The sequence below is a fragment of the Tamandua tetradactyla genome, chromosome 8 (assembly GCF_023851605.1).
Source record: "Tamandua tetradactyla isolate mTamTet1 chromosome 8, mTamTet1.pri, whole genome shotgun sequence".
Classification (NCBI taxonomy): domain Eukaryota; kingdom Metazoa; phylum Chordata; class Mammalia; order Pilosa; family Myrmecophagidae; genus Tamandua; species Tamandua tetradactyla.
Window position 1 is genome coordinate 41,842,236 of NC_135334.1, and position 16,309 is coordinate 41,858,544.

Consider the following 16,309-nt stretch of genomic DNA (forward strand, 5'->3'; position numbering starts at 1 on the left):
ACAACTTGCAGAATGGAAAAAAAATATTTGGATCCCAAAAGTCTAGGTGTTTAACATCAAAAATATATAAAGAACTCTTCTAAATCAATAATAAAAAGACAACTCAATTTTAAAATGGAAAATAGAATTGAAGAGACATTTCTTCAAAGAATATATACAAACAGTCAAGAAACAGATAAAAAGATGCTCAATGTCATTAACTGTCAGGGAAATGTAAATCAAAACCACAAGGAGATACTACCTCATATCCACCAAAATGGTTATTACTTTAAAAACAGAAAATAACAAGCATTGGACAGGATGTGGAAGAATAGGAACCTTTGTATATTGTTGGTGAGATTAAAATTGCGCAGCCACTACAGAAAACAGTTTGGGAATTCCTCAGAAAGTTAGGTATATAATTACCGAATGACCTAACAATCCCACTTCTAGGTATACACCCCAAATTGAAAGCAGACACTCGAACAGATATTTTCACACTGATGTTCATAGTGGCTGTTCTAGTTTGCTAGCTGCCAGAATGCAATATACCAGAAATGGAATGGCTTTTCAAAAGGGGAATTTAATGAGTTGCTCGTTTACAGTTCTAAGGCTGAGGAAATGTCCCAATTAAAACAAGTCTATAGAAATGTCTAATCAAAGGCATCCAGGGAAAGATACCTTGGTTCAAGAAGGCCGATGAAGTTCAGGGTTTCTCTCTCAAGTGAGAAGGCACATGGCGAACACAGTCAGGGCTTCTCTCTCGGCTGGACAGGCACATGGCGAATACGGTGTCATCTGCTAGCTTTGTCTCCTGGCTTCCTGTTTCATGAAGCTCCCCGGGAGGCGTTTTCCTTCTTCATCTCCAAAGGTCGCTGGCTGGTGGACTCTCTGCTTCATGGTGCTGCAGCATTCTCTGCGCTCTCTGAGTCTCTCTCAATCTCCAAAATGTTTCCTCTTTTATAGGACTTCAGAAACTAATCAAGACCCACTCAAATGGGTGGAGACATGTCATCCCCTAATCCAGTTTAACAACCATTCTTAACTAAATCACATCAACCAGGGAGATGATCTCATTACAGTTTCAAATATACAGTATTGAATAGGGATTATTCTACCTTTATGAAATGGGACTTATATTAAAGCACGGCTTTTCTTAGGGGGCATACTTCCTTTCAAACCAGCACAGCGGCATTATTCATAATTTCCAAAAGATGGAAGCAACTCATGTGTCCATCAACAGATGAACAGCTAAGCAAAGTGTGAAGTATATATACACAACGGAATATTATTTGAACATTAAAAAGTTATGAAGTCTGATTCATGCTATAACATGGATGAATGCTGAAAACATCATATTGAGTGGAATAAGACAGACCACAAAAGAACAATAATTTCTGATCTCATTTACATGAAATGTACAAAATATGCAAATTCATATAGTCAGGAATTAGAATACCTCTTACTAGGGGCTGGATGGGGAGGGGAATGGGGAATTATGTTTAATTGGTATGGAACTTCTCTTTGGGGCAATGGAAAAGTTTTGGCAATGGACTATGGCAAATGTTGTGAATATAATTAACGCCACTGAATTGCATATTTAAAAATAGATAAAATGGGAAATTTTAGGCTATATATAAGTTATCAGAAAAAAAACAACCCATATAACTTTAAAACACAAAGAGTGAAATCTAATGTAAATCTTGGGCTATAGTTAGTAGGATAATTATAGTAATATTGTTATATCAATTGTAACAAACGTGTCACACTACTGCAAAATGTTAATAATAGGGAAAACTGCATGGGGGGTTATAGGGAACTCTGTACCTTCTGCATAATTTTTCTGTAAATCTTTACTGCTCTAATAAAAAACATATTTTGACTAAAAAATTGACCATAAAAATTGTCTAGGATATAGAAGAATTAGAATGAATTTACTAACATACTGCAAACATAATTATTATTATATATGTATACACACACTATATATATCTAATATGTTGCTAATGGAAATATAAAATGATACAACCACATTGGAAAACAGTTTGACAGTTAAATGTATGTCTAATAATTTTCCAGCCATTTCATTATTAGGTATTTACTGAGGATCAATTAAAACAAATGTCTATACAAAGAGTATACACACATTTGTATTTGTAATATCCACAAGTGAAAACAACCCAAATGTTCATCAACGGGTAAATGGATAAACAAACTATGACCTATCACACAACAGATAACTAATCAGCAATGAAAAAGATGAACAATTGATAAACACTGCGATACAGATGAAACTAAATAATCAAAATAATCATGCTGAGTTTAAAAAGCCAGATGAAAAAAGCACATACTATATTATATAAAATTTGAAGAAAAAAAACTAATGTAGAGCACAGTTAGCATCTAGATTTTGGTTTCTAATACCATTCTCCGGTAGAAAAAGCCAGGGTTCCTGAGGAGAAATAATTGATTCGAGGACTAGAATAGGAAATATACAAGATGATCTAGAGCATCTTGTACTGCCAGAAAGTAAGGAAGTGCTTACATACTCACCATATGCACTGATACACACATACACACATTAATGAGGATGTGTCAAAGGGACACAGGAGCCAAATGAAAGAGCCCCTGGTACCCAAAGCTGGACCAATTTGAGCAACAAAGTAAATAAAATACTGTTGGATTATAAAATAATCCAAAGTATAAAATAAATATCCATGAATTCATATTGGCATAAATAAGACTGAATAAATCATTAAATTAGGAAAAAGAGATGTCTATGCACAAGAATTTCAAATGAATTTATATAGATGCTCTTTTCTAAAGTAAGGGAAACATAGCTCCCTACTCCTTAAATGTGGGATACCTATGGTGACTTTCTTCCAAAGAGTACAGTGTGGAATGTGGGGGGGGAAGTAACTACAGATTGGAAAAAATCTGACAAGCACTACTTTAGTGAGGTAATCAAGGCCAGCATTAACAACTATAAATCATATTGATAGTATATATCCTTGATACCATGTGATGAAAATGGTACTTTACCACTGTGATATTCCTCCCCAAACCTAAAAGCCCAGTCTAACCATAAGAAAAACATCAAATTCCAATACTGCATCCTACAATATACCTGATCAGTATTCTCCAAAACTACTAAGGTTATAAAAATGCAAGTTTTTCAGACAAGGAAGTCTGAAAACTGTCAAAGCCAACAGGACCCTTATGAGACATGACAATTAAATTTAATCGTTGCCCTGGATAGAATCCTGGAATAGAGAAAGGGCATTAGGTAAAAACTAAGGAAATCTGAATAAACAATAGGTGTTAATTAATAATAATGTAGCAATATTAATTAATAGTAGCAAATATACAGTACTAATGTAAGAAGTTAATAGTAGGGGAAACTTGTGCAGAGGCTATATGGAAACCAGCTGCTCAATTTTTCTATAAACCCAAAACTGTTCTAAAAAAGCAAAGCCTGTTAATTAAAAAAAAATTAAAGCAGACAGACCGAAAAACATATATACATATCCAGTTTCATACAATGTTAAATAAATAAGATTAGAATCTTTTAAAAACGTGAAACAATCCAAGTGTTCACCAACAGATAAATGTTGATAAATATAAATATATGTATAATAATTAAATTAAATATAATAAATATATATTTATATGGAAGACATCATGTTGAGTGAAATAAGCCAGACACAAAAGGGCACCTATTCTATGATTCCACTTCTATGAACTATCTAGAATAAGCAAATTCACAGAAATAGAAAATAGATAGACATTCCCCAGAGCTGGGAGTAGACAGGAATGAGTTATTATTGCTTTATAGGTACCCAGTTTCTGTATGAGATGATAAAAACCTTTTGGTGATGGATGGTAGTGATGGTAACACAACATTTTAAATGTAATTAATGCTGCTGAATTGTACACTTAAAATCATTGAAAAGGGAAAATTTATGTATGCTACCTCAATAAAAATTTTTAAAACCATAATGAGGGAAAAAACACATTATGAGGACTTTTAAGGAGATACAATTAGGGTACAAATAAATTATGGAGCTAAAAAGTGTAATTTCTAAATTTAGACATTTAGTATAGAAATTAAAGAAATGATTACTTCTGAAAAGCAAAAAAAAATAATATAAGGATGAAAAAAACATATTAGAGGTCTCTGGGGACAGATGGAGAATTGGCAGGTAGATAGAAAAGAGCAGTAGGAAGAGATTAAAAAATGGCATGAGGAAACTTTTAGAGGTGATGACTATGTCGATCACCTTTTTGTGGTGATGGCTTCATGTGTATATCATACATCAAAAGTTATCAAATTATACAATAAATATATGCAGCTTATAGTATATTAATGATACCTGAATAAATCTGACTTTTTAAAGTATAGACCAAAAAACTTAAATTTAAACCCTCTTCTTTAAAGATAAATTGTCTTCAGGAATGTTTGGAGTCAGTCCCATCACATACAAATTTAACCGGTGGGTTTTGTTTCAATGGAAGATTCACATATTTGAGAGGTTTCTATGCTAACAGTCCTAATCATCCAGCATCAGATTTCATGAAGTAATGGTGAGTTCAGACATGCTAGTTATCTTTATTATTGTTTTCCCACTTCAAGATTTTCAATCTCATGAAAACAACCTGGTCAGACAGTCTGGCTTGGGGGGAATTTTTATAACCAACCTAAGTCAAGCCAAATACAGTTTGTCAGATAGAAAATAAGATCGAGTGCTAGTTGTATGACTCAAATGACCTAGAAACCAACATTTGAGCCATCTACTATTGAAAAGCATACTTGCAAGAAGACTAGAACTTGATTACCTGGGCTCAAATATGACAATGCTACTTATTACCCTGTAAAATTGGACAACTCTTGTGTCTGTTTTTTCAACTATGAAATGGGGATTATATTACCTACTTCAAGGGACTGTTAAAGAATTAAATGAATTGATCAACGTAAAGGGCTTAGAAGAGTGTCTGGCAATGCTGCCCAGATTCTACAAAAGCCTACTGCATTATTATCTATCAAGGTAATGCAAATCAAAACCACGATGAAATACCATTTCATACTCACTAGGATGGCTAAAATAATAATAAGGAAACCAGAAAATAAGTTTTGGATAGGATATGGAAAAACTGGAACTCTCATCCCTTGCTAGTAGGAATGTAAAATGGTGCAGTTATTTTGAGAAACAATCTGGCAGTTCCTTAAATGGTTAAACAAAGTTACAGTACGACCCAGCAGCTCCACTTCAAGGTATATATCCAAGAGAAATGACAGCGAACGTTCACACAAAAATTCAGTATGAATGTTTATAGCAGCATTATTCAAAACAGCCAAAAACCCAGAAACAACCCAAATGTCTGACAACTGATGACTAGATAATTAAAATGCAGTATATACAAACAATGACATATTATTTGGCAATGAAATGGAATGAAGCACTGATACCTACCACAACATGGGTGAAACTTGAAAGCATACTAAATGAAAGGCGTCAGTCAAAAAAACCACATACAGTATGGTTCCATTTACAAACAATGTTTAGAATAGGCAGATCGGTAGAGACAGAAGGTAGATTCTTGGTTGCCACTGGCAAGAGGGCTCGGGAGAAAATGGGGAGTGACTGCTCAATGAATATAAAGCTTTTTCCTGGAGTAATGATAATATTCCAAAATTGATTTGGCGATATTTGCACAACTCTGTGAATATATTAAAAACCTGTGAATTGTACACTTAGAATTTTATTGTATTTTAATTATATCTCAATAAAGCATTCTAAATGTTATAAGATGGACTGAAAAGAAGAAAGCATGAAAGCAACATTAATAAAATTATTTCATCTCTCGAACCACATCTATTTCCATACCCAGACTTAACACCATGTTCTCTCAATAATGACCTCCCTGCAGCTCCTAGATTGCATTCTGCTCATTAATGCCCTATGAACATAATATACCTGGAATATGTTTCCTAGAATTCCTTTTACCCCTCCTCTTCCTGGCACTCCACATATCTAAAATTATTCAATCAAGGCAGCTAATTGCTGGAAATGCCAATTTCAGAATCCAGTAGCCTATCATAGTAAAGGTTTATTTCTCATTCATGTAACCCCTCCCCAGGTGATTCAGAAATTCAGGCTACTGCCTTCCCTATCCTAGAGTCTTGGAGTCTTCTGCCCCTGGCTGAGAACCTGTGACACATCAGCACAGATGTGGTCTCCAGGCTGACAAAGAACTTTCCAAATGATTAATTCCATTTTGAACAGGGTATATTTAAGGATATATTTAATGGTCTTGGTAGTTTAACACAGAGACTCTAAGTTATGACTCTAGATAAAAAATATATTGTAATATTTCCCCCCTCTCTACTTTGTCTTCATGATTTTAGTAGTGATCTATTTAAAAAGTTCAAAGAAAATTATTTTAAGAATAAGAATGCTGAGGGGAGAAAATACCATTCAACACCTCTATCATAAGATCCTCATACAGGACAGGGTATCAACTGAAGTCAAAGGGAACTTTCCTTAAAGTGGTGTTTATTAAAAATTAGAATGCATTCTTTAGGAATGCATTCTAATCAAATCAAAGTATGGTATACAACACCCAAACCTCCTCATAAATTGGAGAGGCATTAGGAACCATCTTTCACTTTCAAATTCCTTTGCCACACTGAAGACTGTTCAAGAGAAGCAGGACATATTAGTTGTAGTAAGAGAAATTCTAAAGCACTCACTTTCATGTAAGTCATAAGGGATAGAATACTTTTTAAAGTTTTTAGGATCATCCTGGATACATTTATTCTAAAAGATAATACAGCCAAATGCCTTCCTCTATATTAAATAGTTACAAAATTGAATTACTGAAATGGTTGCAAAATTCTGCTTTTGATAGCTTTCTTTTTTTTTTAGTTTGTTTTGTTTTTTTAAGATGGGCATAATTCTTAATTAGTGTTACTGTATTTAATATGCTTAAGAGGTTTCACCCCATAACTTAACCAGAAAGTGGAACTCAGAATAGCCGGTGGGAATCCTAATTCCGGAGTTTCAGAGCAGATCCACAACTGGAGTGGGGCAAGGTATTGGGTGGAGCCTCATGGAGAGGGAGGAGGTGTTGTTAGAAAGCTTTGGGCCAGTCTAAGGCAATCATTACTCCGGCTGAATCTTGTAATATTGAATGGGCAAGGATTCTGGTGTGGGGATAACATTCTCATTGAGAACTAGCTTCGCTTGGCATTTGAGTAGAATCTGCAAACTGAGGCGGATAGTTCTCACGGACTGCCGAGCTCTGTGAGAGCTGCAGAGACGACTGTCGCCTGCTTTAGGGAGCCAGCAGAAGGACGACTGTCCCTGGGAATGGACCCAAGAGGTCCGAATAGCCCCAGGGTTTTAGTGAGAAGGGGAGTGAAACGGAGAGCGGCATTAGGAGCTACAGAGCATGCACAGGTTTGAAGCCAGAGGAAAAGTAAAGAGGCACAGCCGCCTCTAATTGCTTTGGCAGCCTCCGCCACGCCACGGCGGGATTTGTGAATTCTCTGCCTCTCCCGTCCTGACAAGACCGAAGAATTCTCGCGGAAAACTCTCTCAGTTAGGAGGCGAGATACTTAGAACTACCTTCTTCTTCTGCCCTCCCCATTTGCCACAGGGACCGAATGACCGAAACCCTGCTCCTACCTACTGGATGAAGGCAAGGGCAGGAGCTGACCAGCGCCGCCCCCTCTCGACCCAGGAGGTGGAGATCCCCCAGGTCCTGCCAAATTCAATTCCCATTTTCTCCTCCCCCTGCTCCTATATTACGGACACCCCCTCCTCCTTCCCCTTTCCTCCTCCTCCTTAGACGAGGGAGGAGAAAAGGGGAGTTCAGGTCGTCATGACTGAGTTGAAGGCAAAGGATCCTCGGGCTCCCCACGTGGAGGGTGGCGCGACCTACCTCACCCAGGTCGGATCCTCCCGGCTGGGTCGCCCGGACGCCGGCCCTTTCCAGGCCAGCCGGACCTCGGACGCATCGCCCAAAATCTCCGCCATACCTATCTCCCTAGACGGGCTGCACTTTCCTCGCCCCTGCCAGGGACAGGAAACCTCAGACGGGAAGACCCAGGACCAGCAGTCACTGTCCGACGTGGAGGGTGCATATACTGGAGTTGAAGCCCTGGGGAGTGCAGGAGGCGGCGGCTCTAGACCCCCAGAGAAGGACGGCGGGCTGCTAGACAGTGTCCTGGACACGCTGCTCGCGACCCCCGGTCCAGGGCAAAGCCACGCCAGCCCTCCCGTCTGCGAGACTACCAGTCCGTGGTGCCTGTTTGGCCCCGAGCTTCCCGCAGACGCTCGGGCTGCCCCCACCACCCAGGGGGCTTTCCTGTCGCTCATGAGCCGGCCAGTGGGCAAGGATGACGACTGCTCTGGGTCAGCGGCCACCCATAAGGTGCTGCCCAGGAGCCTGTCACCGTCCGGGCAGCCGCTGCCCCCAATTCCCGGAGGCCCCCAGTGGTCTGGGACCGCGGTGAAACCTCTTCTTCAGCCCCCTACGGAGGAGACTGAGGAAGAGGACGGCTCCGAGTCCGAGGGCTCCGCGGGTCCGCTTGTGAAGGAAAAACCTCGGTCTTTGGGAGGCACAGTGAGCGGAGGAGGAGCCGCGGCTCCCGCGCCTGGGACCGCCGCAGGAGGCGTTGCCCTGGCTCCTAAGGAAGATTCCCGCTTCTCAGCGCCCAGGGTTGCGCTCACAGAGCAAGATACACCGGCAGCACCCGGGCGCTCCCCTCTGGCCACCACTCTGATGGATTTCATCCACGTGCCCATATTGCCGCTCAATTCGGCTTTCCTGGCCGCCCGCACCCGGCATCTGCTGGAGGGGGAGAGCTACGAGGTCGGGACCGGGGCTGCGGCCGCCAGCGCCTTCCTCCCACCACGGGGCTCGCCCTCCGTCTCGTCCACCCCGGTCACCGGCAGCGATTTCCCCGACTGCGCATACCCACCCGACGCTGAGCCCAAGGACGACGTGTTCCCGCTCTATGGCGACTTCCAGCCCCTCACCCTGAAGATCAAAGAAGAGGAGGAAGGCGTCGAGGCCGCCGCGCGCTCTCCGCGTCCGTACCTGGCGGCTGGTGCCAATCCCACAGCCTTCCCAGATTTCCAGCTGGCGCTGCCGTCGCGAGCGTCGTCGTCCAGACCGGGGGAAGTGGCGGTGGCTACCGCGACAGCGACCGCCAGCACCTCCGCCTCGCCGGCGTCGTCGTCGGGGTCGACCCTGGAGTGCATCTTGTATAAAGCGGAGGGCGCCCAGCCCCAGCAGGGGCCTTTCGCGCCGTCGCCTGGCAAGTCTCCTGGCGCAGGCGCCAGTCTGCTGCCGCGGGACAGCCTGCCGTCGACCTCAGCCGCGGCCGCCGCCGCGACGGCCCCAGCACTCTACCAGCCGCTCGGCCTCAATGGGCTCCCGCAACTCGGCTACCAGGCGGCGGTGCTCAAGGAGGGCCTGCCGCAGGTCTACCCGCCGTATCTCAATTACCTGAGGTGAGCGCCCGGGGCGGGGCGCGGGAGTAGCGGCGCGGGAGTAGCGGCGCGGGAGTAGCGGCGCGGGAGTAGCGGCGCGGGGCTCCGCTCCTGGCAGATTTCGCGGGGGTGGGTGGCTGGGGCAGGGTGCGCAGGCACTTTGCTTCTCTTTTTCTTCCCACAGCACTTCGGGGCTTTATAAAATGCGTCTCTTAGAAGGACATTTACTGGGAATGTCTGCCTTAGAAATTAGTTTAGGCACCGATTCCTCGGGAGAGGAGGGTCTTGGTGAAGGGTGGCCGGCCAGAACCGAAAGCAGAATCATCTTCGGGGTTTGGACACTTAATAGCTCGATTTTCATAGAAATCTCAAGATTAAAATTAATTTTAAGTATAATATGTTTAAATTGTGCATTTAAGCAACCACCACAGTGCACCGTGTTCCAACATTGTTTCGAATTCTCTACATTTTTTTATTACATTTTCAATTATATACTGCAGTAGTGGAATTTTAAAGAAAAAATAATGTGCGGTTTGGACATCGCTGTGACTAGGCACAGCAATGTCCGATCATTAAGCAATACTTTAAAATGACAAATATATATTTGTTTAGATAAACAGTCTAAAGCCTCATTACAAGGTTGAGTTTTAAAAACTCAAAAGCCTCATTAAGTAGGATTGAATTCTTAAAGCATAGTTGTGTATATTATTACTCAGCGTACAGGAAGAGCTTAACATTTCACTTGTCAAAGATGAAATTGCTTCTATATAAGGAATTGGGGGGAGGGGAGACTTGACCAATAGGTTTTGCTATCCTGAACATAAAATTATATGCTAATTATTATTCTTTTATGCGGTGCTACTGATGAATGGCTAATAATTTGCAAGTGTGGGAATTCCTTTCGGGTTGTCTGTTACACCCAAGTTTAGTTTGCATGTTTTTCAAGGGTGTATAGATAACATTTCTGTTTAAAACTTTCCTTTCCTCTTGTCAATGCTTGGTTAAGAAATCTTTAGTACTAGATATTGGCGCACCTAAAAATAAAGCAGTACTTTGTTTTGCATTTCAAGGCCGGATTCAGAAGCCAGCCAGAGCCCACAGTACAGCTTCGAGTCATTACCTCAGAAGATTTGTTTAATCTGTGGAGATGAAGCCTCTGGCTGTCATTATGGCGTCCTTACCTGTGGAAGCTGTAAGGTCTTCTTTAAAAGGGCAATGGAAGGTAGGCTTCCCCCACCCCACCCCACCCAATCCTGTATTGTTGGTTTAACTGTAAGTGGAGACAATCTAATATTTTATAGACTATAATCATGGATACTCTTAAGAAACGTTGGTATTTCCAACTTAATAAATATAAGAACATGCTTAACGGTATACTTATTAATTCAGAGTACACAACATTAAACTGGGTAGAAATTAAATTGCAGACTCTTTGACTTATCTTTCCCTGTTAGACTCAAGTCAAAAATCTTGGTAACAGTGCTCCTATTTTTAGTTAACCGTTGAACTTTAAAAATACAGATTTACTCTGACCGTATTTTCTGTTTGCTATTATATTTATAAGGCATTTTAAACTTTTGATCAAAAGAAAAATGTAAAATGTTGATGAAATTATGTATGTGCATGTGTATGCGGAAATACATACACACATCTGAATGAAGTTGCAAATTTTCTACATAATTTTTTCCTTATAAGCATAATTATGTAATGCTTATATAATGTTAATTCCAAACCAAAAATTTAAATTAATTTTTTGTTCGGTATATTTTTGTAAATGGATAATAAGATAGAAATAATCAGTTTAAAGCAAATAAATATTTGGGCATCACAGTTATATAATTTGGAAAGAAGTGTTTTGCTCTGCATAAAACTTTCACTTTGAAAATAATTTCAATTACATATGTATTTAATAATTTTGAATTGACTTGCATGGTGTTATTTTATACTTTCACAGAAAATATTTTCGAATTTCTTTTGGTACCTACACAAAACACTTAACTAGCCAAACACATTTATATTTAAAGAATACCTTTTAAATACTTTCATATTTAAATTCTGGTAATAAATGTATTTTGTAACCAGCTTAAAGGAAGTTTAGGATTCCTTCTGGAGTGCTGAGATCACATTCAGATAAGGAACCAAAAATATGAATGTCTGCTTTTCTTGCTGCCTGTTTGATTTTTCTATTATCCAGATCTCTCTACTTATAAGCAGGAAAGGAGGGAGTGGGAAATTCTTACTTAAAGGGGCTTTCAGAAGAGCTTAATATGCATATTTAATGTACTTTTATATCCAAAGCATACTAACCTACTAGACTTTTAACACCAAGAAAAAAAATTCACTACCTCTGAAATGTTTAACAAGTGATTATTTACAACCATGGTGCTTTTTTTAATGAAAATGATTCTCCACTATTTATTAATAGTATTTGTACTCCTACTGAAATTAATTCTTTGGGAAAAATTTGCTTTGCATAATTTAAAAATATTTCTTAAGAAGGGTGAATATATTTAATTGATGTTTAAAGTGTTCAGCTTCAGAGATTTTTAATTCTGCTTTAAATTAATTGAGACACTATCATAAGAGAGTACTTGGGAAAATTAAGGGCAACTGAGTATGGCCTTAACTTTCACACTGGCATCATTTAGCCACCGGTTTTCCATCTAAAATACAGATTGAAGTTCTTGGTATAGAAGACTTGGTTCTTTAGGAGGTAACTGGAGTTACGTTCCTACCTGACTCTGGTTCTGGTTTCTTGAATATTTCCTTCTGCATTAATATGATTTCCTTATGGTCTTCTTAAAATTGTATAATTTTATAAATGAAATGTCCCTTAGGAATCCCCTAAAGGTCCATTTATTTTAGCTTAGTTCCCTCTTATACAGATAAGTAAAGCAGGTCCCGAAGACATAAATTGACTTTGCTAAGATTATACAACTAGTTACTAGCAGATTGTTAGTTAACATAGGCTGGAGAGTCATTAATTGCAATTTCTGTAAATCAGAGATGGTATGAACAAGTAGATATATGATAAATACTACTTAATTCTCAGAAGGTACATCATAAAGTGTATATAAAAGACCAAGAGCACCCTAACTTTAAAATAGAAATGACTTCACATCATTGTTATCTGAATAGCAACCAAAAACATAAAAGATGTCTGCCCACACTTACTCTTAGAAAGCATTTGTTTAATGTCTATTCTTGGCATGAGTTTGTTTTAGTCTTGAGTAGTAAAAATGAAGCACCTGTATCCAGCAGTATAATAAATCATTCATGAAACTAGAGCCAGATTGCAGAATTATATGAGTAAATTCATTCATTCATAATTATTATACATTCATTTAGCAATTCAAACCATTTTCAGCAGTTCACCAATTTTATACAATTCAACAATTTTTATAAAATTATAACACCTCTTATACTTAAATTTATGCCAAAGATATTCTTTCCCTGACTTAACCTCTCTCTGCCATAGGTTTAAAGTAAGGATAATAACAGTAGCTATTTCTCAGAAGTATTATAAGGATTAAATTAGTTAATACATTTAAAAGATTTAAAAGAATATCTGGTATATAGTCATTCTCCCTTGTTTTTACCTTAGAGGAGCTTATAATAAATTGAGGTGGTACTATGTATGCATGGGAAACATTTAAATAGGAATTCTCATTGAATGCCCAGATCCACAGATAAGGTGTAAAGTATATGATTTGTGAGTTTTTGTGTTTGGGGAGGGAGGTGGAGGTGGTATGAACTAGAATGTGTAAATTATGTAGTGATGGTAAAAGGGTTCATGGAAAATATGAACTTCATTTGTTTATTAAAGGATAAGAAAGGGGTATCTGTGCACGCACATACATGGGGAGAGCTTTTAAGTGTATATACTCAACGAGTGAAGAGACTAGATTGACTATGGATGAAAATTTCTATAACAAAATTATTAGAATTAAAGATTGGGTGAACTGGGAGAGAATGAGTGATTTAAAGTAAGAGACTAGAGAGAAGATTCTGGGAGTTTTCAGGAGTGAGAAAGATTAATTGAAGGACTTTATAGTTGGAGAGAAATACTGGAGTAAAGAAGTCTTAGAGTAAAGTAGTGCTTTGTGATGAACTGTGTGTTAACGCCAGTGTGGCAAGAAATTGAAAGTAGTGTGGATATTGAAGTTGCCAAGGATAATAATAATAATAATGGCATTTTTAAGTGCTTTCTGTGTGCCAGTTACTATTTTTAGTGTTTTATAGGTCTTCTCTTATCTAATCTTCATTTTTTGGTGTTATTATTATTTCCATTTTACCAACGAGGACACTAAAGCCAGGGTATTTTTAAGTTGCCTTAATACAGGAAGTGTTAGAGCCAGTATCAAATACACATGATGTAACTCCCAAATCCATGTTCCAAACTATAATACTTCTTTTATGATAATAGGAAATGAGATGTAAGTGTCAAAGTAAACAATAGGGAATAGGAAGAAAAAATATGAGCCAAATGATGAAACATTTAGTAATGTAAAAGTTAATCCTATGGAAGCAAACCAAGTGTCCATCAGTTATGAATGGATAACAAAATCTGGTATATATGTATATACATATAAATATGTATGTATATATATATATGTATATATACACACACACGCACACACACACACAATGGAAGATTACTCATCAGTAGTTAGGAATGAAGTCTTGAAGCGTGCAACATGGATTACATAATGCTGAGTGAAATAAGGCAGACAAAAAAGGACAGATGAGTTCACTAATATGAAGTAACTAGAATATGTAAACTCATAGTCATCAAGCACAAAATATAGGACTGCAGCTAGAGAATGATGAACAGTCACCTGTTATGTACAGAATTTTTAATGAGGTTGAACTTAAATGTTTGGAAATGGGTAGAGGTGATGGTAGCTCATTATTGGGATTATAAGTAATAGTGCTGAATTGTAGGTGAATTTGGCTGAAAGGGGTTGTTTAGAGTCATGTATGTCACCAGAAAGAAAGCTAGAGGTTTAATAATGAGATTTAATAACACAGTGAACCTTGAGGTGAACATTGTTTAAGATTAAAACTACAAATGCAAATAAATTCTTTCATGAACTAGTACAAATGTATTACACTCTTACAAGGAATTTATAAGAAAGGGGTATATGGGGAAGAAGTACTTATTGCAAATTATGGACTACAGTTAACAGTAATATCTGGTATCCTTTCATCAACAGTAAAAAGTGTACACACCAATACTAGGAATCAGTAATAAGGGAGGATAAGGGGTGTGGGGTGTTTAGGATTTTCTTTTTTTATGTCTGTTATTTTTCTTTTTGGAGCAGCAAAAATGGTTTGAATGTGATGATGACTGCACAGCTAGGTGATGACACTGTGAGACACTGTATTCTTTGAATGGGTTATATGGTATGTGAATATATCTCAATAAAATTTTACAGAAAAAAAAAGTTTATCTAAAGGAGAATGCAAGACCAGGGACAATTAGAATTGTGCAATATAAATACATCGAAAATATTATTTCATATTTAGGACAGTGATAAGAATACATCATTGGGGGTGGGGTGGGCAGGGGGAGCCAGTTTCCCCATTTCTTCTCCAAGTTAGCAGTGGAAAAAAATTAAGTCTACAAAGAAGTCACCCAGGACCGGTGAGTTTCCCTGGGTCAGAGAGAGAAGAGAGAAAGGGTAGAGTAAGAAACCACTTGGAAAGTGTGGGTAGTGTTTACCCCCAAAGTAGAGTTTGCAAGGGTCTCAAAGGAAGAAAATAAATTTAAGGACAGATATTGGTAATGGGATAAGGTGAATGAGATGAGACAGCACATAAGACAGTGATTTTCTTTTGTCCCAGTAGATGTGAGAGAAGGCAGTACCCAGAACTATGTAAGGTTTAGTTAGAAAAAGCCTCTGGTGGAAGATACTGAGCTAGGTATAAGTTTTTGTATGTATCTTAACAATCAGAAACACTGGATTTTAAGTGATAATTTATTGGTGTTTGTAATGATCCCTGGAAACACAATAACTCTGGGACAAAAAGCTATTCCTCCGCACACCCTCCAAGTGAGGAGTTGGAAAAGAGAAAGGCATCTGGGGAAGTTGGGTTTCCTTTGGCATGAGACAGAAGAGAGAAGAGGTAGAGGAGGATGGATGAGGGGGTGGGAAGAGATTATCTCAAACTAATTGGACTATTTAAACTAAAATAATGAATTAGCCAGAAAATAGTTGGTAGAATAGCCATTTGTACTCCTTCAATAAGACTTGTAGGACTTAAGTAAACCAGGAAGTAGACAGATAGCAGAAATTGCCCTGATACCTTTCAAGGTGTGAGCAATAATTGGATTTGCCGTCATATAAATGCAGGTAGGTGACCTAATACTAAGAAGGGGAGGACCATTTCTCATTGGTTTTCCTCTGTATATATTGTAATTAGCTCAGTGCTAGGAACATACTAGACATTCAATAACTAACTATTTGGCAGATGAGCTAATAATCACAAATGATGATGTAAGCACTTAATCTTTGAATACTTTGCACTGGGACAGTATGTGTAGTGAATATATTGGATGTAATATGGTTAGAAAAATATTGTAATATAGTTGAAACACATTATTTAGAATGCATTATGCTAGTTAGGCATTGATAGATTTTTAATTATAATTGTACCCTCAATTTTATGCATGTATTATTAGCCAAATATTGAACACCTGCTCAGTGCCAGACCCTATGGTAAGTGCTGGTAAAAGAGCACTAAATAAGACAGACCTGACTAGCTGCTGCCCTAGTAGAGTTTATAAGGTAGTGAGGGAAAGGGACATCCTACTGATAAGCATGCAA

The 16,309-nt window shown here is 38.6% G+C and overlaps 1 protein-coding gene across 1 annotated transcript in view; it reads left to right on the plus strand.

The window, feature by feature from the left end:
• The first annotated feature begins 7,863 nt into the window (after positions 1-7,863).
• The window catches only part of PGR (progesterone receptor), a 65,979-nt gene continuing 57,533 nt past the window's right edge, over positions 7,864-16,309 (plus strand). The window contains exons 1-2 of the mRNA XM_077113173.1: positions 7,864-9,500; positions 10,550-10,701. Coding sequence (XP_076969288.1) covers positions 7,864-9,500; positions 10,550-10,701 — 1,789 coding nt within the window. The remainder of the gene's footprint in view (positions 9,501-10,549; positions 10,702-16,309) is intronic.